The following is a 24,271-nucleotide window of genomic DNA, read 5'->3' as shown; positions in this document are numbered from 1 at the left end:
TATCAAAGTTGAGATTTAGTTAAGACATAATCACGTCTGTACACGTACACAAGAGCCGACTTTTGAACCATTAATAATTTCCCATGGATGGTACAAACTTTTATTTTTATCGTTCTGAAATATCTTAAACGTGGCTGATGTAATCTAGTCAACACCTTCTCGGAGTGAAGCTCTGCGTACCCAAGTTAGTAGCCACTTTTTTTCGTAAAACATAAATAAATAAGCAGACGGAGACATATTTACGATTGGCATATATAGCTTTGAACCTCCATGTGGTCAACTTATCCGAGAGAGGGGAAGTTCTTCTATCAGATAAGAATATAATTTAACGCCATCACGCGGTGCGAAAATTAGAGCACCAGTGCTAAGGACGAAGTAGGAGTTTGCAGACATTGTGTCACATAGCAAGCATTGCTTAGTATAGAATAAGGGACTCGACCTTGCCAGATATAAAATATCGTGCAACATTTTAAGCCTACAGTTCAATTAGCTCTTGAGACAAATCCTGCGGACAAAGTTAGAAGAGATTTTGTCAGCCCCCCAAGAGACAGGCTTAGGGGATGTTCAGCCACATCTCGTGGATCTTGCTTATGTAGAAATGAAGGTTCATCCAAGACTATAGCGAATATTTTGTTTTTAAGATTTAGTGCAGATGAACAGTTCTCTAATGTTCTAAGAGCGCTTCAGCTTTATTTGGAACCAAGAAACTGAGCATTTAATATTAAGTTTCAAATGACAACAACAAACGACGGCACAAGGCTTCACTGCGGGCTTGACGATCACGTAATAGCCTTTATTAACAGGCTTCATTGCCTTATTACAACTGGTAGACTACTCCGTTGTCACGAACACTGAACAGCCGGAGCTAACTAACTCACATAAACAATTTGTGTATACACTTCACATACTCCGACAGCTTTACCAATTTACAGGTGTCCGTTCTTCACCACAAGTCAGCTAATGATTAGCCTACATTACACATGTCTTCGTAAGGTTTGTGTTCAGGGAAGTCATGAAATGGTATCTCCATATTAATTTGCCATATTTTTCTTACCTTGTTGGATTTGTACCTTGTAATTTTTTTCTATTTTTGTAAATATTTATACCCTTTAGTATTATTATGTCAAAACCTGATGTAAAAATAGGTAATTTTTTAAATAATATTATGTATATTTTGTATGGAAAAGCTGTAACAAAATGTTCATTTTTATTGTTCAAAATGTTTTAGAAATGTCAGGTTTCTATCAAAACATACTTCTCAAGAAAAAGACAGATAAGTATTAAAACGTTCAAATTTAGGGAAAACGCGCTAATAGAAAAATACGCGCTACTTTTTTGCACATTCCCTAATTGTATAATATTGTTTTAAGGGTCTTTATCTGAAATGTATACTAATACACCCTCTCAAGTTTCCTTTATTGCTATATTCTTTATTCTCTTACACTTTCATGTATTTCTATTTCAGATTTTTGAATATGCATCCATTCACAATTTTTCAATAACTGCAAGTTCTTTGCTACTATCACGCTCAATTCTTCCGTTACCAAACACTTAGCAAAATTTTCTGTGTTAAAGTTTGATACAGCATCAACATAATTGTATAGTTTTAATGTTTTTTATGTACAAACAAATTTGTTTGTAACCTAGACCAAATTACGTTATTTATCGACTCATTTGGAATCTCATTTTTCTGTGAAGGACTTTTTTTGAAATGTTGACTCAATAAGGTCTCTTAATATTGTATTTAAACACACAAACAGATTGAAAACAATCAGACATAAGCCAGAAGTACGAAAGTGGCAGCCTTATTATGTACAAACCTGAATGTGGATTACATTGAAAAACACTAAAAGGTGACCTTTGACAAGAATTAGCTTTACGACTCTCCTTAAACTAAATTGTAGTAGGTTTCAACAAGAACGTGTTTGTTCAACGAATTGTTTTACTTTATTGCAAACTCATGCAATATACTCATATTTATTTATTTTGTTTTATTATTGGTTTATTATACTAATAAGATGTGTAGTTTTAAACATTACAAAATTGAACCATTGTTTTGAATTTTAGTCTGACTTAATCTCGAGTCAACTATATACAGTAGATAAAATCTCGTTGAAATAAGAAAAATAAAATCGTGTGATTAGTGTGACTTAGTATTCTAGTTAATGCCAATAAAGTTAATACGTCAATTGATTAATAGTTCACTGTTATTAAGAGTTAAATAAATGTAATATTATGAGACGAATTAATTGACAATAGCAGTTTAGAGAACTGTCCTGTGTGAGACAGACCTTTACCATTTTTAGTTACGAGTGTATACTTTAGTAAAATTGAACTAGAAAAAAACCATCCTATCAAACCTTATAACTGATGTGCAGTTACATGCATTAAAAGCCTATTACAATAAGATTCAAATATCATTTTTTTAAATAAAATATTTTGAATCCATTCTGATGGAACATCCAGTGCAGGACAATGAATTAATGAAACAGGTGAGGTAACAACCAGATGACGTCAACCAGGTGAGTAAGATCTCTCTAATTGTCAGATCTAGTGCACACGTGAGTTCTATATACAAAATTTGCTATTTGTACATCATTTTGTAAAATAGAAAAACCCTAAGAATGCCATGTACAAAATTGGTCCAGTAGTATTTACGTGATTGAGTAGCTCACACGCGAACACAAAGCCAGATATCATTAGAGTTGTATACTACTATTATATATAATAGTACTATTATATAATAGTATGGATGGAATAGTCTGAGATGAGAGGACACAAGGAAGTATGGGAATGCACCTATATGAATGATTTATGCTGCTATCTGCGTGATTTATGCAACTGTATGCAAAAGACAAAGAACGTTGCATCCTTAAAAGAACTCGAAAGTCTTTATTCCTGTCTATTTTGTTAGCTGACACCAAACTTTTAAAAGTCTTACAAAAAAACAATCACACTGTAATCTTGATTAATTAAGTTTTCTATTCTATGAAAGTATAATTTACTTTCTTTTGTGTTTTAAGAACACATGGAGTTAATAATAACTTTAAATTATAAATAATAATTAGTTAATGATTAAAATTAATTATTAGGACCGGTAACGTTACTATTTTATTTTATCTACTAACACTTCCAACCACCAGCGGAAAGCATCAAAGGTATCATAGCTGGCAGTGGTCCGGAGTTTCCACCCACCCAATTTGGAAATAATAAGAACAAAATATGTGCCAACAACTCTATTGCCGGAGGTGGTCTAAAGTAGAAACCACCAGAGTATTATCACTTTCTCATACAAACCCGTGCTTGTGACACACAAGTGATGCTCACCTTTATCCTTGGCGGCGTGCCCGTAGCAGGAGCCACCGCCCTCGACGGTACATCTCTTCTTCTTGCGGAACCGCAGCCCGCCGGCACACATCATCACTAGGCGGGCCGTCACTGCGTCTCGGGGACACTGTCACTGTCACGATTACTGCTGCTGCACTGTCAGTCACATCACTATCACTGCACCTGTATGTATCGCGCGGTGAGGCGGATATCAGTCACTCACGTGAGTGCCGACTCAAAGTGCAATCGTGTCTTATCTGCTGATAAAATAGGAAATTCTCTATGACACATACGACGTGGAAACGAATTCATGACATGGTATGTACCACGTCACAATTATATTTTATATAATTAAATCCCATTACATTATTTGACGTGCATTACGTAATACATTTTCTACGGTCTATACCATAATTAATTGTGCGTACCCAAAGAAGGCAACCCGGCCACTGCGCCACCGCACACAATATAACCTATATGTTACAAATATTACGACCATGTAAATATTTCCAGGAACGGATTGAAATGTTAAGTCTATCAGAAATAATAAATTAGGCCAATCTGTTTATACCTAGAATCCAAATAGCGAAAGAAGATAACGTTTTATCAAGGGGAAGAAGTATACACACAAAATAGGGTACTGTAAAATCATCACATCGTGAAATTTGCGACTTTAAACCGTACATTTTTGGTGATATTGACAGCCGCCTGTACAAAGATTAAGAAGACGGGGCGGGAAGTGAGTGACATAGACCTGTCATAGCAGCAAATCGCGAAATGCAACCATTGATTGATGTATAAATATACTGGATAGGTAACTGAGATGGCCGCTCCCCCATCCACCAGACAAGACGAACGGTATCTGCAGTACGTTCCATGTTATGGTCGCTTCTGCTCAGTTATATGAAGCATTATTTTAGTTATACGAAGGACGAGGAAGAGCAGTCTGGATTTTTGTTTAATAAACACGTTTATTTCTTACAAAAGAAGAAAATTATTTATGTGACGAAAGCCTATATCAGCAATTTAACAAAGTTGGTAGTTCTTTTTCATCCTAAAAGATGACAAACAATTATAATAAATATATTCCCAATAAGATTAACAAGAGTAAATTCGTATCTATTCTCGCCACAATCATTGATATCTACACGTCGTATAAACACTGTTTAATTGAAATATTTGCAAGTCTTCGTAAACTATGTGTGGTATGTTTTTCAGTCTGTTTTAGTACATGTTGAACATACATTTATTAACTTTTATTATACTTTCACATTTTTAAGCAATATTTCCTTTGATAAATTATGTAAAATGTGTGTACGTAAGCAAATTTTAACAATTCGTTAACAACAGTATAAAATTAACACTTCTCATATTTTGTTAGCAGTGTTAAGAATAGATCCGGTGATGTAATACAACATTTTACCACTGTAATATAATTAATTATGAGTCAGTGATGTCGACGGCTGTTGAACGTTTTTTATTTCACTGATTAAGTCTAATTTTGTGAGCTGGTAAAATAATATCGAGAATTATCATACATAAAACAAATCATACATAAAATTCATTAAAAAAACATTAATTCTTGTAACGTGGGCTTCAGGTCAATCTGAATGAATAATAATAAACTAGGCGCTCAGAGACCCGACAGAAATGTTAATTGCCCGGAAGCAAGTGAGGACGATAGCGCGGTTCCAGTTGCAGCTTGAGCTCCTTGCCACTTTCTAATGGCGGCGGAGCAGTTACCGTAGAAAGTGAAGTGTACATCGACCGGCAGCAGGAAATAGTTACGGTTAAACAAGCTTCTGTTCAATTACCCTTAATGAGGTCTAAATCTTTCTATGAACTACATAGTAGATTTTGTACACAACTTTTAAATTAGTATTGCATTACAAATCTACCTTAATGAGAGTAATATCAGTGTAGACTGAAAGTTTGAGTTTAAAATATTTTGAACATTATGTTGATCGTGTGACTCGGTTCATTTAAAATTGTATGAGAAAATAGTCATCTCTGTACCAATCTTGAGTCATTTTGACAATCTAGGACATTTTGGATGAGATAACTTTTTAGAGGTCAGGTCAAAATTAAGAGGCAAACACTTAATGCCAGATGACACTGTTTACGAATGGCAACCTGTGATTTCAAACTTAGAAAACTTAAGAGTGATAGGGCAAACAATTTCAAATTATAATACACATTACAAAATAGATATGCATGTGAGACATTTTGGTTATTTCAAAATGGCCTGATGACCCTCAGTACAGAGGGTACTGTGGGAAGGGCGCACGGGTGAGGATCAGAGGTAGCTGTTAAGCCATTCCATTCAAATGGGGGCGAAGCATTGCAGAAGGTGGCAATCCCTAATGGAACGGCAAGAGACGAAGATCTTACGCTGACTGCGGGAAGGACAAAGAAGACAATGTCGGCTCGAGCATCTGACTAAGGAAGCCCTAGAATGCCTAGTCAGGAGTGAGATGGGATCCCTGGGGAAACCCGAACTATCCGTGTCCTAACTTGTTACCGAGTCTCAAAGGAGTATTTACATTGTAGCCAACAAATGTCAGCAACAATCTTCGATCTTTGCCGATAAATTATGGATGTTTTGCCAACACTAATGCCGAAAACAAATTAGTATCTAAAGATTTGGAGAATTGAATGCTCGCGATGGCCATGACCAGAACCGGGAATCTAATGATTTTAAATTCACAGAACAACCTAACGATTATAATTAGAAATATTTGAAGCCATTATAAAATTCCTGCAGGAAAGAGACGTGGCAGTTGTTTTCGGTCGTTAGGCGATCTGCGGAGTAATCTGTTACCGGGGTCTCGGGGCCGGGCGATGAGTTAAGTAGTAACTTACTACCTGTCTTGTGGGTATCTAGATATGATCTGGAAGTTTATGCTACTGAATAGATTTAACCGAGACAGAGTTAAAGAATCTCTACCAATTGTTCCCACAGATAAGAAATATTAGCAGAATAAGGCACGAGTACTTGTCTTCAGTGTAATGCTGCCCAACTAATCATTGCAACAGAAATTCAGCTTTTGTTCTAGAAAATTGTCTTCCAAAACACATTTTTCTACATCTTAAGATAAATATTAAAAGGAAAATGAGTATAGTATTGATCATGAAAATAACCAATGTAATGGAAAGGAAAAGATTAACAAAAAGACGACCAATAATGACTAATCATTAGAAGGTAAGGGTCACCGTACCACGTGTCATGTGCCTGTTGGCTTCCCTGAGGTTATGCAAAATGTAAGTCTATATATAATAATTATGTATATAGACTAACACATGTAATTATTACATGTGTTAGTACAGCACACGATAAGTGTCATATAACTGTACCCAGTTTGTATACATTATATATTTATTCTGGTTTATCTTATTGTGCCATCAAGGTTGCTCACAAGACCAATGTAAGCATGTTCACTACCACTCAGCCAAATCCATTGGACTAACATTAATCATAATTGAAATCGACGTTGTTTATATATAGGTTATATAACTGAAGCTTCAACCAACATTTCAAGTCGATAGATCTTTTTGTTCTCGAGATATCCTGCGGGCAGACACACAGACAGACAAAAATGAAATGTTTCCAGCCCCTCGAGGAATAGGCTTTGCTAACACCAATAAACCCTAAAATTTAACTAATCCACTTACTAAACTTAATTAAGCAAAGAGGCTGTTTAACCACAGACTTCACCTGACAAAATGAAACTTTCGCTTCCTCAAATAATCAAATCCTAACCACTTCAAGCGCGATCACCAGTGCCTGACTAACAACTGGTTAAACAATGGTTCCAGGAAGATGAACAATTAGCGCTACGACCCGACATCTTGTAGAAGTGGCTTCACCGGAGGTCACGGTTTGACAGCCACGGTTCTGTAGTCGGCTCAAGCACACCGCAATCCGCAACAGAACAAAGTGTTGAGACATAGCGACTCAACCAAGCGGTAAATCTTGTCAGTTAGACACACGGCACAACAATATAACTTTCCAAGCATCACAACAATAAAGCATTATAGAAAACACCGAATTAAATTTGGATTCAACAGCCAAATAATAAAACGGCTCTATACTGATTCTGTCCGCCTTTTCCTTCCGGTTGGGAGGATGGCGTGCTCTCGCAAATTGAGTATTTCTTAATATTTCCAGACATGCACAACACGGCGTGGCCGACCTGAGAGTCGCATGTGGGAGAGGTGAGATATGATAGCGCGGTATCGTAGGTAATAATCGGACATGACGTCACACCAAGGTTACGGGAGCCGGCCAGTGATAATATTGCGTAACCGTTGCTGTGACGTTCGGTCTGTCTTGTGTCGCTATTTGTGACCCGCGCTCGGCTCGGCCCTCGCTACACCTTGACATTCCTGAGGTACGTGTCCAGACATGCACAACACGGCGTGGACGACCTGGGAGATGATATTGTTTGTTGTATGTACAACGACCTCGCTATGCGGCGCGACAATTGTAGTGGTTGTCTCTCGTAATACATTACAACATCGGTAAAGCAATGCAATGTGACAAGATCATCGTTACAACAAATATTAATGAGTTAAAAGCAATAAACTAAGAAATCTTCTTTCAGTTTTTTCTGTTCCGAATATCAAACACCCATTACATTGTCTTTTCAAACGGATTAAAAACAGAACCAATTTGACATATAAATATAAAACAAATAGCAGCTAAAAATGCATTTGTCAAAATTTTATTTCTGTAAAATAATTGTTATAGTAAAAAAAAAACTACAGTGAAGGATAGAAAAAGTTTTCGAACAAATGTCGTGTTAGAGCCTTAATATCGATTTAATATACATTTAACTGTATAGTTCCTCAGTAAGAATCTATACCCTCATAAAATCTCAACACTCCGATAATGCCATATGACCATTCCACACTCAATTCTATATAAACAATGTAATGTAAGAAGGTAGTGTATAGAAAACAAATCGATGAAAGCAAAACCATCATTTTGAGGACCAAATGTACGGAGCCTGGCAGAATATTTGCCGTTTGAGAGGTGGGTTACAGTAGATCCACTAGACCATGATTAATAAACTCATAACAAGTGGCTAATTTGGGTACAGTGAGGAAGATCCATTTTGGTTTTAATGCTGTATGCCAGTACGGGTAGCTTGGAGTCTTCAAATGGAAGAAAGTAGGCCTACCAAAGAAGACCCAACAGGGCAGGCTTTGTGATGTAGATAAAACCCAATCAAGCGAAGGGCATCACTGAAGAGAGTGGAGTTAACTGCCAATAAACCATTTATGGCCGGATTATTTTTCAATTCCTGTAGCTAATCGGGGGAGGGCGGGGCTGGTGCGTTGCGGCAGGAAGATAACGAGAGAAGGCCGCGAACACAAATGACAGAGCGGCGCGCGAAGAGTGTACCTGGCGGTATCGCTGTAACGGTAACACCCATACACGTGGATGTCCGAGTTAGAGGAAACTATAAGAAAGCCAAGCAATAATTAAGGGACTAAAGACCATTTTATATACGATATATGACAAATGCGGAAAGGGACATTAGATAGGGCTCTCTCATAATTTTAAGATCTTAATTTTAGTCATAGAATCATAAAAGTTGTTTCTTTTCTAAGATGTGATTAACACCCATGCGAATGACTTATTGTCAAGTTTAATTTTAAAGATTTTTGTGCTTCGCCATTTAAATATTCCAAAGGTAAAGTGAATTTTGTAAACAAACTAAAGATGATTTGGATGTATGTTAATCATATACGAGTATTTATAATGAAACGTCTCCCATGATTGAACGAAAAAGGCTAAGGGCGGAAGTATTTGAGGTTAAAATTATTTTAATGGGGGTAAAACTCAAGGTCGACCCACTACAGACGGCTTTTCTATTAATTTACTCTACTCATGGCAATCTTAACTTCTTAAAAGAACACTGTAATCCATAGGACTCCACATACATTTTGTTATCATATTTCTCAGTTTAAAGTTGCCATGGGAAATTTTGGTAGCCATGTAATTTTGTTTGGCATTACTAGGCTTAAGTCCAACCACTAGCCTTCTTACCTGTCAGCTGTCAACTGATTAATAAATTTCATTTGTCTTGGGGTTCAGTGGACCCTGTGTGCCTGTGTGTGATTTTTATTTTCCTCATTGTCTCTATTTGATTATACTGGTTGTAGTGTAATCTTTGTGATTAAAAAAATAAATAATTTACATAACGTACCTTATTAATCAAATACAATTTTTAATCAACAGCCAATCAAAACAATTATACCATATTATAAAAAAAATGTTTTGAATTATATAGCTTTTATTTTATGATAAAATTTGCCTATTTTTGTGATTTTGTGTAAGATAGGTCATAACTGCGATCGCATAAATACATAAATCTATTGTCTCTACACATAATAACGTGTCAGCTACAATATAGTTTTGCATATTATAAAACTTTTTAATAACTCAAACACGTGGCTATATTGAAAGAGTTTATATTTTTCTTCAAAATTACAGCATTTTACTAGAAAAGACGTATCATTGTTATATATATTGTTTTTAACCAATATATTACAGCCTGCACACACTAATAGTCTAAGGAAACAAACAATACTTATATAAATGTAGTTTATTTATATTTATATTTTTAAGAGTTGTTTTAATGGGATCCAGTAGACCCATGTGTACATGTTGTAGGACAAAAATATAAGTGTGAAGGTTTAATAGGACTAAACATATTTGTCCAATACACTCATCCTTCAGGAATGTTCGTCTTAGAATTTGAGTATGTCGGTGTATAACGTTGATAATTGCGGAATTCCGTTTTCGGGCTAAGAAAGCAGTTTCGAATGATCCAAAATCAAAATATTAATACGACCACCGACACAATGAAAATGAGTAAGTCAATAAAAAAGGTAAATCGCATGTGGAACTGGGAGAAAGATAAAAATGTAAACGACCACTATATGTCTTAGTCACACATTTAGATTCACGAGATCACATTAAAACAGTAGCCCTATAGATGATGAGGTACATTACAATAACACCACACAACAATATCGCGCAAACTTGGAACAACTTGGAGTGCAGTTCCCAGGCCCGCGGGTGCGTAACGTGGCGTGGTGTAACAGCAACATTCATACAATTAATTAGTTTACAATGGAGCCTCCGCTACAGCAAGAGTTGAGCACTCAGCAATCTATGGACGAGTGTCATTAACAGCGTGGGACTTCTGATTATTAATTTAATTACATTAAGAAATTACAATTTGCTGGACTCGGATTTCGGAACAATAAAACGCATCTCACGAGGTCCTGTGGTATAGTAACGTCATTATTTCCATTAGCCGAATATAACAGTAGCCTAGTCTGTATAACTTTCAATTGCAGACGATTGAGCATTTGTAGTAACGTTCAGTAAAAGGTACTTACACTCTAAACTTACTAGCCTTATGTGGAGAGTATATTTTAACATTCAAATAGTTTTAAAAGAGCATAAAGTATTCATTTCCATTAAATACGTGGGTAATAGAGTTAATACCGGAATAAACAGGCCAGAAGAAAGGAAACACCACAAAGTAGTTGTTGTCCTTTTAAAAAGCTAGGAAGATTGAGAGAGCGAGAGTCCTAGTTCAGAAGAAAACAGAAACTGCCGCTGGGACTGGCGGTATAAACAGGCCAGTAGAAAGGGAACACCATAGAATATTATGGTACCTCTAAAAATCAAGGAAGAATGAAAGAGCGAGAGTCCTAGTTCAGAAGAAAACAGAAACTGCCGCTGGAACTGGCGGTATAAACAGGCCAGTAGAATGGGATCACCATAGAGTATTATGGTACCTCTAAAAAGCGAGGAAGATTGAGAGAGCGAGAGTCCTAGTTCAGAAGAAAACAGAAACTGCCGCTGGAACTGGCGGTATAAACAGGCCAGTAGAAAGGGAACACCATAGAATATTATGGTACTTCTAAAAATCGAGGAAGATTGAGAGAGCGAGAGTCCTAGTTCAATAGAAAACAGAAACTGCCGCTGGAACTGGCGGTATAAACAGGCCAGTAGAATGGGATCACCATAGAGTATTATGGTACCTCTAAAAAGCGAGGAAGATTGAGAGAGCGAGAGTCCTAGTTCAGAAGAAAACAGAAACTGCCGCTGGAACTGGCGGTATAAACAGGCCAGTAGAAAGGGAACACCATAGAATATTATGGTACTTCTAAAAATCGAGGAAGATTGAGAGAGCGAGAGTCCTAGTTCAATAGAAAACAGAAACTGCCGCTGGAACTGGCGGTATAAACAGGCCAGTAGAATGGGATCACCATAGAGTATTATGGTACCTCTAAAAAGCGAGGAAGATTGAGAGAGCGAGAGTCCTAGTTCAGAAGAAAACAGAAACTGCCGCTGGAACTGGCGGTACCACCGTTAGCCCGCTTTACACGCCTACATAGACTGACAGTAAGAATGGTGAGACCCCAGCCTCGGACTACGGACTGTGGTTTCACCTTTCAAGACGACCGCAACCTTCGGAATGGCGGCGGCTGAGGTTTGTAGTTCTGATTGTAGTGTACGTATACGGTACACGGTCACTTACTGCCAATAAATGATTATTTTAGTATACATTCGAAAAAATGATTGTTCACAGCGATTCAGTATCATTATATATAGCCCATTCATTCATAAAATATAATATCATACAAGATAGTATTAATTTATTTCTTTGGGATACTGATGTTATTATCATCTAAGTGTTCTTTCGATTTAGATTAAAGCAAAAAAATGTTAACACAATCAAACATAATTCAAATATTTTGGCCTAGCTCTTCAGGTAATACGTATATATGCCCGAATTGCCTCTCATAAGTTTCCGCTTATAAAAATGTGTTGAAAGTGTCGGAGCTTTATGTTAATTGGATGTAATCAAACGAATTGAAGACAGATAAGTAATCGATATGATTTTTCATCACATGCCTTCTTTGTAATAACTTTACGCTATCTTTTGCTGTAAATATTAAATTTGTTTCTTAATTATTTATCTCAATTGTGGTTAGAAAAAGAATTTTAGAAGTACTTTTATTTGACCGAATTCTGTTTTGTTTTGTAACTACGTTCAGATATGGCTGATTTTGCTCTTATCTTCTTTTATTATTTTTCCTGATTATTAATAATAGTAGTGTTAAAAGCTTTTCTAGATGACGACCCTTCTGCTGGCATTCAACGAAGCGTTAATTACGTCATGCAATAAATGAATAGCCTGTTTGTATTTTACGCGGACAGTAAAAACATTTTAGGGCTTACTTATCCACTTGTACAGTTAATAGCTTTGCTATCATTGCCACTACTGTAGTTATTACACGTTTCTGGAATGTAAATGAGAATAAAACGGCTTCGTTGTAAGAGTCAACTTATTAGGAAGCTTGTTTTCGGCACATACTTTGAATCTAAGTATTTGCTGAAGACCAGGAAAACCGTCGAAAAAGCAAATCCGATGAAACCTACTATGACACACAATTAAATTTCAACATTCTATGCTTACTAGTCTTTTGGTGGACGTATGTGATTTGACGATATCATTTTTTCCCTGAATCTTTTTATTTATTTAATTCTATTTTGTTTTCAAACAAATTACATAAACTTAAGAAGAAAATAATCCCACAATGTTCAGACATCGGCAAAGGTGTTAAAAACCAGGACTATTGAAAACATATGCGTATGACCAAACCAAATTCTTTATTAAGGCCAACACAAGACAGACGGAGAGTACACCGGTGTAATGTGTGAACTTATCTGAGCTCAGTAGCTATTAGTGACTGGTGATGGCGGGCCGGCACGGCGCGGCGTGTCAAACATGATTTACACTTCCGGTGATAAAACCTTTCGTCTGTTCTTAATTTCGACACTCGAGCCCGACATTCCCGGGGTCTTCATAGGGGCGGGGTCCAGTTTCACCCGCGGTCTAAGTGAGTACTCGGGGCGAGCTGAACCCCTTGGTCAGTTTGTAGGTTTCTCATATTGATAAATGTTAAACAGCTCGGAAATGTTTACAGTACACACACTTAATGTCATTTCAGTTTACTCCCATACTTAATGATTAATTTATTAGGTTATTTAACATAGGAAGTGAACCAACCCAACCTAATAGTATATTCACCTTATTTATGAATGTAACTAAATAAAAAACAAGTCTCAATAAATTTACTAACATTCTATCTATAGATTCATAATACTATTCAGATTGTACTACAACTTATAATACTTATAATAGTGACTTTTGTCAGATATACCAAATTAATTTCAAGTTTTTTTCAAAAAGTTTCAAAAAGAGTATCAGTTTTTTACGCAACACGTTTTATGTTTTGTATTGTATAAGTACTTTGAATACTTGTTAAAATTCATGAATTAACCCACGGTAGTCATAAGGTAGTTGGCCGCGGGTGAGATCTACCCTGGCCGTGTGCACTCTCGCCACAGCCCTCTTAGTCTGCCCAGCTAGCAGTATCCTTCCGTGTGTGGATGACAGGTAAGGGCGTCAAACTAGACTCTTCAAAAGATTAATTCTCCGCCACGTTCCCCGGCTTTTTCCGGATCGGCCGGCTAGCGGGATCGTTACCCGCGGCCTCGCAGGGGTTTCTGCGGTCACTAACTACAGAGATGACTCACTACAACAGCTGACCTCGCAATCCGACCTTGACTCGGCGGTTATGTGCGGCTCTTCATTCCCTCACGGACGTAAACAATATCTAACACCGCGCGAACATGCATCGCGCCATTTTTATTGTATTTGCATAACAAAAAATTAATTTCCATAAATTACTCGATAAAACAGTGCTCACAACTAATTAGGATAAACTGAACATAAATCACATTTATTGGAAAGAAAGGAGAGATTCCTTACAATGAATCAATGTCATATTAAGTAACGTTGTGACTGTAACTTTTGTCTTGAGATTAATGGATAATGTTTTGAATGTCAGTTCTAATTATGTACTTAATATTACCAATGGTAGTAGGCTCCCCGATATTTTATTATTTTTTTTTAAGGAAGAGGATGTACAATTCCTTTTAGGAGAAGTGGAATTTTTAATTAGAATATATTCGATTCAACGTTGTTACCAATATTTAACTTGACGTGACGAGTATGGTTCGGTTTGGTGACAAGAGAATCCCAATCATGCAATAATAGCGACAGTGGAAGTGTGTAACCGGCGCATGCAGGATGAGAGAAGAGAGAGGTCGCGGTCACGTGACGGGGTCAGCTGTCAGTATGTGGGCCAGTAGTCAGACTGCTCCTAACACAGGAATTGTTGGGACTGTGGGCTCAAGTAATATACACTCGTACAGTAAAGCCGCCATAATACTGATGCATTGGGAACTGTCTCCGTCCGGATTTTCAAAATGAACCAAAAAAGAGGTAATGGCGAGAGCTAAAGAACAGTTATGTGCAATCGGGCACAAATTACGTTGAGTGTAAAGCGGATAAATTACTATTCATTACTGTATTAATAAAAGTATTAAATGTTTAATTTACAGAAACAATACGGTAGTTATATGTTGTGTAAAGTACATAAATGTAAGCAATATAAAACTAAAATACTGTAACTAATGTAAAACTGTGATTAATCAATAATTTCAATTACGAAATATAGGTATAAAGTTTACAATTTTTTTATGGATTTCTGAACCGTATTGGTAAACATTTTTCGCAGACAAGTTCTTTAGTTAAGGAGGAGCTGAGAAGAATTTAAGAAGGAGCTGAGTTGCTGTGCTTCCAATCCGTTTTAAACCCAAGCCATCAAAGACGTACCATACAGTACAAGCTCCGAATATCCCTATCCTCATCCGGCAAGTAATGTACATGTATAAAAAACAGTGCCAGAAATGAATCCGTTTTATCGACGGTCCGGATTTTTGACGTCCGAATTGTTCTTGACGCTACACTGTAATTGTTTGGAAATTGTCCCAATGAATGATGATACTTAGTTTACAAAAATAGTCATTAATCGTTAATGATATGTCCTCATTCACTTCATTTAACTACTTTTCTTTTGAAACAATAAAACGTTAAATTATATTTGTTCAATTAATGTTTTGTCAGCGTTGCTCAAGTGAATATTCCCGCAAACAAGCTAGGCTGCTTACACAATTAAGTTGTATATATTTGTTGTGTTCTTTTCTATAAAGATATTACAATTCACCAATGTTCTGTTGATGAAACCAATTTTTTATGAATGTGTTTTAAAAAAATACATTAATTTAAAAAAAACTGTGCTAATAACAACCGCGACGCGATCTATTTATAAACATTACTATTTAAACGAGTATTAATCCACTGCTTACTCTCACACACCACAGACTGGTAACGAACGATAAACACGAATAGAACACAAACAGTAACTCGCGTTCACTTGTACTTTGTTGGTATTCAGCACAGCGCACGGGACAACCACAGAGGCACAGAAACTGGAACTGACTGAATGCCAGAGCCAGACAGTCAGAAAGCAGAAGACGGGAGGGGAGCGGAGAGGATGTGGCAATCACAGTCAGCTGTTCGCGGCGTGGGAGGGGTGATAGGGTGCGGCGCGAGTAGGGGGGGAGGGGAGGAGGAACCTGCCTGATGTCCAGTCCACCACAACACCTTCCATTCCAGTGAATATCTGATCTTTAATGTCCAACAATAACTGTCTCCTTATACAGCACTGAAGGTTGTGAGACCCAGCGAAAGGTCCAGAACGTTTTCAGGGTGGATGTGCAATGAAATTAGTTCTTAGTTATAGCCAGGAAGTCGAGAGTCAATTAATCACTTTATAAGAAAACAACCTAGTTTTTAGATAAAAAGAGGCAATTTCTCTCACCGCACTAATTGTGGTGGTGGCCAAAATATGTATTAAAACCATAGAGCACAGAATAGAAATTCCGTTCTATTCTGTGCTCTATGGTTAAAATACAGAGTATTCTTTCACAAGTTTTATATTTTAGCTTGTCAATCATAAACACCTACTGCTAACAAGTTTGACGGTCAGAGTCACACGTAGATTGTGGTAAATTAAAAATCCAGCCCAGACAACAAAAGATGATGTATACCGTGTTCACACCGTCCCTCGGTGTCGTATAGTTTGTTTGGATACACGTGAAACTGTCATCATACAGATTAAACCAACTGCTTACCAAACATAGCAACAGAGATTGCGTTATTGGTTATCTCTCAACGTTAAAATTAGATGGTAAATATCTGTCCTAGAAATAAAAACAGATGTAGAGTGTCTATTGAGGGACACAGCCCAAGGTCCGTGCACTCTATCCCGCTTCAAGGAACGTCGCGTCGATGTCATGCCGGTAAGGGAAAGGCGCCAAATAAGCAATATTAAAACATACATTACATAAATGAATATCGATTTTACAATTTAATAAAGTATACACAGTTAGTTACACATATTATCACTAATGTAATGGATTCAGGAAAACTTCAGGTCAAGAAAAGCATTTCCTCCACTCTTTTGAAAATTGAAAAAAAAACAGTCTCGTCTGGTGATTCAGCGCATCCACCCCTACGTTTCAAGCGATTCCAGTGATTCAAACCCCTACAAATAAAACTAGCTATTGTTGTATGATTGCAGCAGTGTACTCATAGACCCGAGGTAACAATACAGTCCTCTGTCAGAGGTTAGAACTATACCTACCTCTCGTATAACTCTAGTATGAAATAAAATTTAACATCGTATGATATTTATTGTTTTAAAAACTAAATCTCTACCTTGATTTAGAAATTGATGCGGCGCGGCGGCAAGACACGCATCGTTCGCGATACTTGATAAGATAAACTTTGACAGTACTGATTTATATTCTAGCATTTCATTATTTGATTAGTACCCAATTTTCTTTCGTAAGAAACAAGTTTGCGAATACAATAGAAATATATTAAAATTATACACTAATTTAAATGTGGCATTATTCGTCACTTGATTGATTGATATAACTTGCGTGTGTTAAGAGATAAGAGACCACGCGCTAGTTGGCTACCGGCCGCTTATAGCCCTATAGTTTCTTGTGGGAAATCTTAACTAAATATAAATTATAAACCATGTGTATTAACAAATAATCGCATTTTTTACAATACATACTAAAATTTAAGTTTCTATACAGAAACATAATGGATTGGAGACGAATTCCTATTTATTTACTTTTGATTGATTATTATTACTTTATGCAATGTGCTCTTTACAATGATAAAAAATTATTAGAAATTGTAATAGTTAGCGAGCAATCATTACGTTATACAAGGTAATAATGACAACAACTATCACCTCCAATGACCAGAGACCACCATGTTGCATTTGAAACCAATTGTTAAGCAGCTATTCAATACTGAACTGCTAAAAGTGTCCAAAAGAAAAGCCCCAGAACCCTAATGAATACATACAGTAAAGAATTTGATCTGGTCAAGAGTTCCGAAAAGAACATCTATCAGTCTAGCAACACTACAGTTTGGTACCATATATCATAACCAATTCTCTATTTTAATAATGGCTACATAACCAAAATAAACATTACGGAATACATTGTACACGAAACTAGAAATAACATAGTCAAAGCTACGGAATGTTTTGACTAGAAACTTGTGTATGAGGTTGAAAAAATTATTGACCTCGAAAAAGAGAAACGGCTGAAGAGAACATCAATCCAAAGAAAATTAAGTCATAGGACATTTTTATTAAGATGCAGAAGAACCAGACAACCCCATATATATTGTAGGAGGACATTAATGAAACGTAAATATAAAATATTTGTTGTTAAATTACATTTGCTTGTTTCCAAATATCTATAATTTCAGTTCTTTAGGAGACATTTATTGAGATTATCGAGATGAGACTAACTTTTACCACATGTTCAGTGAACCACTATCTGGGTCCTAACACAGTAATTATTTAATATTTAAAAGATTTAAATTTTTGAAAATTCTTGTGTGCGGAAGTATAGAAAATTCAATGTATGAAAACTGTATGGACCTTGCTTGTATATAACTTGTGCAATGTGTCCTAGAGTTTAAGTGCAATTCGTAGTGTCATTATGCTCTGAACCCAGCGTAGAAATATTCTCGGAGCTGACAGTCACTAATATTTAAGAAAGCGAATATAATCATTAGTTCACTTTACGGATTGGTATATAAAATCACTGGTCAAAGAAACTGTTTTGTTTGTGTACAGCTCTTGTTTTAATATATATCGGTGTATCTATTTCATAAATTTCGGCCAAATCTTTTAAAGAATCTGTGTATATATATATATATATATATATATATATATATATATATATATATATATACATACCAAAAAAGTTAATAATCTACATCCTTTTAATCTTTTAATAAAATGAGTTAATGAGTTTTCCAACCCTCCACTCTAATGCTGCGGTGTCATTGTATACGCTACAATTTCCTCTCCACTTTTCACTAATACAAAATGAGTTAATGAGTTTGCCAACCCTCCACTCTAATGCTGCGGTGTCATTGTATCCGCTACAATTTCCTCTCCACTTTTCACTAATACAAAATGAGTTAATGAGTTTGCCAACCCTCCACTCTAATGCTGCGGTGTCATTGTATACGCTACAATTTCCTCTCAACTTTTCACTAATACAAAATGAGTTAATGAGTTTGCCAACCCTCCACTCTAATGCTGCGGTGTCATTGTATACGCTACAATTTCCTCTCCACTTTTCACTAATACAAAATTCGTGTACCAAAAATGTTTAGTACTAGATACACTATAACAGCTGTTAGAAACTTTGATACATGGAAATAGCCAAATTTAATTTCAATACATATTTTATACTGTACTAAAATTTATTATTATGGAGGTTAAGAAAATGGGAGGGAGCGATAGTCTCACTCACATATAATGTACAGGAAGAAAACATAGTTTTTAAGCAATTCTTTATTTTAATGTAATCCAACTCACGCACCATTCTCGATAACGAACGAATATGAATGGTAATGTCTTGATGACGTGACTTTCGAATGCTCCATTGTATAAATACTTTTTTATTAGTGGCACGCACACTGATTTCATCAGTACACATGCACACATAAATTTTATACTTCAGATGTTAAATGAGGCCAAAACATTAATATACATAATAAAGTGGGCCGCTAGGTTAACCTAACTGAGTGGGCATGATGGATCTATTTTGACGACTTTGATTATTTTGACCCATTTCACACTTCAAGATTGGCACTGATTCAAATTTACCCAGTAGTTTAGTAGTAAATGTACACATGGAACAGGTAAAAAGAGATTTAATTATTTAAAGTAGATAACAATTTTAATTTTACAAAACCGCGGTATTAATTTTGACATTTTTAATTCGTGTTTAAATACTTTATTTGTACTGTACAACTTTATTATTTGTACAACTGTATGTATTCAAGTGTGTAAATATGTACATTTATATTAATATATACAAGTACAATTAATAGAGAGGGCGTAACAAAAGGTTAGGCTGAATATGTATATTTAAATTCTGTGTGTGAGTCTAAGCTAAAAATGAAGGATACAATTTTTCCAATTTCTACTTCGTTTCGCCGCTAGCCGTCTATTGGATTTTTTATTCACAAATTATTATTTCTAAAGCTAATAAAACTAAAGAAACCTTGACGGATTCCTTACTAGTACCGTTGGAAGTGCAATAAAATTGTCCAAATAGTTGGTGTCTAGTACATTTTTTATAACTATACTGGTGTTCTTTTATTTGGCTTCAACATTTTCAAAAGATTCCATTTTGTTAATATTAAAGAAAATAACACTATTATTTTTTTCCTCTTACCTATTTAAATCTATGTGCCAAATTTGGTTTTCAGCTTTACTAGTTTTACAGATAATAAGTTTTCAATAAAAAATACAAAATAATGACTAGCGGCTAAACAAAGTGAAAATTGGAAAGAAGTGATTCTTCAATTTTAGCTTCTAATCACGTATAAAATCTGAAAATTCATATCCAGCCCAACCTCTTTGTTACACTTTGTATATAAAATGTTCAGAAAAATGTGTCACAAACTTTTGAGGCTAATAGTACTCTTGGTTTAAAATAAATAATTATTATGTCTGGAACTAGTAAAACCACAGATACCAACGATGCACATAGATTATGATAAATAAAAGGGAAAATATTAAGCGATTTTAATATTAACAAAATGAAGCATCCTGTAATTTTTTAATTAAAATAACAACAATCCATTAAAGTTCTAACAGATTTACAAGATGCCAACTATTAAAAACAATTTTATTACAATTCCATCGCTACTTTTTTCTACGACATTCGTCAACGCATAAGCGAGCACGACCACTTTAAAAGTGTGCTTGCACAAATCGGGAGAAACAAACGTTAAAACAGCCGATGAATCTCATCTGACAATAATGTTTTAAATACCCATTTCTTAACACCCTGGATAATATGTGTGTGTTCTCCGCACTCTTAACTTCAGAAAAGAATACGTCGACGTAATATATAGTAATATTTTACTCCTGAAACGAAATTACGCATAGGCACAAAATTGTGATCTGAACATCGGAAAGAATGTCCTCCAGAGCCACTGCTGTGAGCTGGGTGTGAAGAGTCGACCGCCTACACAACACATACACAGGAAGTGGTGGCCGCGTCCACACTTTACTGTTCAGTGCTCACATTCCCGTGTGATCCAGCAGCATTCACCTCTCCCCCCCCCCACACCGCACAACACCTAACATGACAGACACCTAGCTATCTTCCGTGCTGAAGGCCGAGGATTCGGGTATCTGTGTAATTTGTACAAGTACGAAAACACGTATAGAATTACTATACACTTCCAAGTAGGGGAATATATATATATATACCAAAGACCAAACCAACATAAGTGAATTAAATATCTTCTAAAGGCAACATTGACATCATTATCCATTGACATTAAAGTTTCGTTTCAAGTTTTATTTGTATTATTACAGCCACACAACACCATTATAGTACCAATATTGATTTATAATGTTTTGTTTAAATCATAACCTTCGCCTGTGAGAATAGCTTGGAATTTTATCAAGTACGAGGAACGTTATCAAATTAAATTGAGCGAAACTCGTTTTATAGCTTCGTACTTCACGCGGCCAGATTCCTGTGTAGTGTGAGCTTTATACATCTAACACAGATGTTATCATAGTGGGATGGGTCTATGTCATTTTTTATGTGTGAAATTCTTTAGACTCCCATCCAAAGTCGTATTTTAGGTGTAAGTAAATTTGTTTTAATAGGAACCCCTAGCAAGTGACACCACATTTTAAGGGTATTATAAAAATAATAAGAATGCCGCAAACTAAGGATCTTTAATGTTACTCTACCAAATTTGGTGGCCAATTAGAGTTTAAATTTTTTATTAAACCCCCACAGTTTAAGTTACTTATAAAGTCATTGTAAGATAACATATTCACTTACTACGTATTTTGAGAACTTACGACTCGAAATCATAAAACAAGTTATTAAAAGAATCACCATTTATGATTAACATAGCGTTTATTAAGTTTTGGTTTGTCTAAACGAAACACATTAGGAAGTCTTGGGAATATCTGGTTTTGCCATGTTATCTCGTATTGGTTACAAGTTAGTGTGTGAGACACACTCAGTCCACATTGACACAGTAACTGTATAAGTATTATACCTATTTTAATCAAATAGTAATGTAAATCATTATTGGTTTGAATAATTGTGGATTGTTTATCCCCTGTGGATTGAATATAATCTGATATGTGCAAAAAGAAACTGTGCTTTCTAATTTAAAAAAAATTAAAGACAGCTTACAACTAGAATATTTAGAATCCTGATTCTACAATTGCAACATTTCCAATCTGTGACATTGTAAAACAAACATTTCTTCAGTTATATTGAATATATAATAAATGTTATATTGAAAATATATATTGGGGTCTGTACCCAAAGTCGCCCTGTCGAGTCCCGGTTTGGGCGGGGTACTTTAACACGCAAAAAACCACCACATGAGCCCATCCTCATATATGTATAAATAAATGATGTAGTCTTATCACCTATTATATATTCTTTGTTATAATTTATCACATAACGAATAAACTAGACAAACAGGGAAGCTAAAAGTAAAGTGCTGGTGTGCAAAATAGTAATTATTTACAATACACTTGACCTCACTTCGACCTGAGATCGGACAGCCCCTTCAGCTCTGGGAACTCATCGTCATATACTTAAAATTCACGTGGCTGCCTCAGAAACACAACACCGAGGTCCTGAGTAGCAGATTGTAAACCCAAAACTTACTAAGAATTTTGCACTGTAACGAGGTTAAATCCCATTTCGTCTACACCCCCCCCCCCTACCCAATTACTTATTGGCTACGTCGCTGACTCCAGCCGCTCCAGCTTCTTCAATGGCCTGGCTACGTCAATTAACCGGCAATCCACCACTAGCCCTGTGATTCTTTTGTTACACTCACTTCTAACTCGGGTCATCAACAGTCCAGTCGGTTCGGTTCACTTCAATAGGTGTTTCGGTACAGGAAGTAAAGAAATATCCTCGTGTAACATCGTATATCTCCGGAAGTTTAAATATAGATGGAATTTACGAAACCCGCTCCGCCACATTAAACGTGTTTGTCAAGAAAACAATGGCCCATCTGTCGCACACTGTGTACAATGCAGTCTTCTGAGTCATAGATGTCAGCGAGTCCAAGATAACGATTTAGAAAAGTAATTTTTTAAGAGAAAACACTTAAAAACACTTATCCTACTATATTTCAATTTTTAAATATATTTCAATAAATTATGACTCTATTCAAATATATAGGTCTGAGGTATGAAATTTAATGAACTGTTCATACGTATTCCTCATACAATTGCAGTGCATACCATTCTTACTCTCAATAAAATGTCAAATTTAAAAATACGTTCTCAAAATTTTTTTTACTACCGAGATATTGTTTATAAACTTTTTTAATTATGGTTAATAATATTGTTTTTTGTATCTACCTTTCCCGAGAACAGGAAAGATTAAAAAAAATTTGCCAATTCTAAAGGAATTATATGCATTTAAAGTAGTAATAGTAGATCACACTAAAACACTTGTGATAAGGATATTATTTTTTACAAACTGTAGGCTACATTACGCTACGGTTAATTACTTCAAAAGCGTTTCGTGCTTTATTGTCACTTTGTTCCTTATGCTTTAAATAAGTCTTAAATTAACTTACAGAATATCTATTGGTTTTACTGTTTTGAACATGACGTGAACAAATTTTAAACGCTTTGCATTAGACTTTGCGACTCTAGTGATAAGCTGAGGGGGACAGACCTGTCGAGTTTATACCATTATAATGACATTAAATCGACAAAAGATGATATAGTGGGTTATGTTATGGGTGACCAATAAGTCATAAACACGTCAGGTTCTTCATAAAGTATCTTATATAAGTAAATGTCATTCGCTTTTATCAACACTCAGCCTTAGTTGTGCTGTATGACAATGATATCAATATTTGCATATGGTCAAAGTCAAGCTCAAGAGTTCTAAAGGTCAAGAAGGATTCAGTACTGATTGTCGGGGGATTTTTAGTTTACCATTCTTTACTTGAATATGTGTTTTTCCATTTACATGTAACAGAGAGTGAGATTTTGAGGCATAAATGTACTTGTAGTCAAAGCCTATTTCATTAAGTTGTTATTTTTTTAAGTGATCAAACGATTTAAACTATCAATCAATTTTAAGGGTGCTCTTTTCCTCAAATTTCGGGCGGGGAAATATATCCTAGAGCCCCATACCTCCTCCCCTGGATTCGTTACTATTAAAATACTACAAGTTATATAAATCCAATGTAAACAGTAAAAAGTCATATTCTCTTGCACTTTAAATTGACAACTAATAATAATTTAATTTTTTACAGATATACTAGCTAAATAAAATTGACCACGTATATATTCTAAAATAACTGTT

General features: G+C 35.6%; 1 protein-coding gene across 7 annotated transcripts in view; it reads right to left on the bottom strand.

Annotated features, from left to right (window-relative positions):
- Positions 1-24,271, bottom strand: part of LOC124369193 (tyrosine-protein kinase Abl) — a 162,753-nt gene that overhangs the window by 74,235 nt on the left and 64,247 nt on the right. The window contains exons 1-2 of one of the 7 annotated variants that reach the window (XM_046827041.1): positions 15,638-15,776; positions 3,328-3,587 (exon numbers count right to left, since the gene is read on the bottom strand). The exons of 5 other annotated variants lie outside the window; for them this stretch is intronic. In XM_046827041.1, the coding sequence (XP_046682997.1) occupies positions 3,328-3,421 (94 nt within the window). In that variant the 5' untranslated portion in view covers positions 3,422-3,587; positions 15,638-15,776. Of the gene's footprint in view, positions 1-3,327; positions 3,588-15,637; positions 15,777-24,271 lie in introns of those variants that run through there. One more of the 7 variants, XM_046827049.1, reaches the window with a different exon arrangement.

Source organism: Homalodisca vitripennis, chromosome 1 (genome assembly GCF_021130785.1).
Source record: "Homalodisca vitripennis isolate AUS2020 chromosome 1, UT_GWSS_2.1, whole genome shotgun sequence".
NCBI classification, from domain to species: domain Eukaryota; kingdom Metazoa; phylum Arthropoda; class Insecta; order Hemiptera; family Cicadellidae; genus Homalodisca; species Homalodisca vitripennis.
Note: the sequence above shows the minus strand (reverse complement) of the source record. Positions and strands in the feature narration are given on the sequence as shown.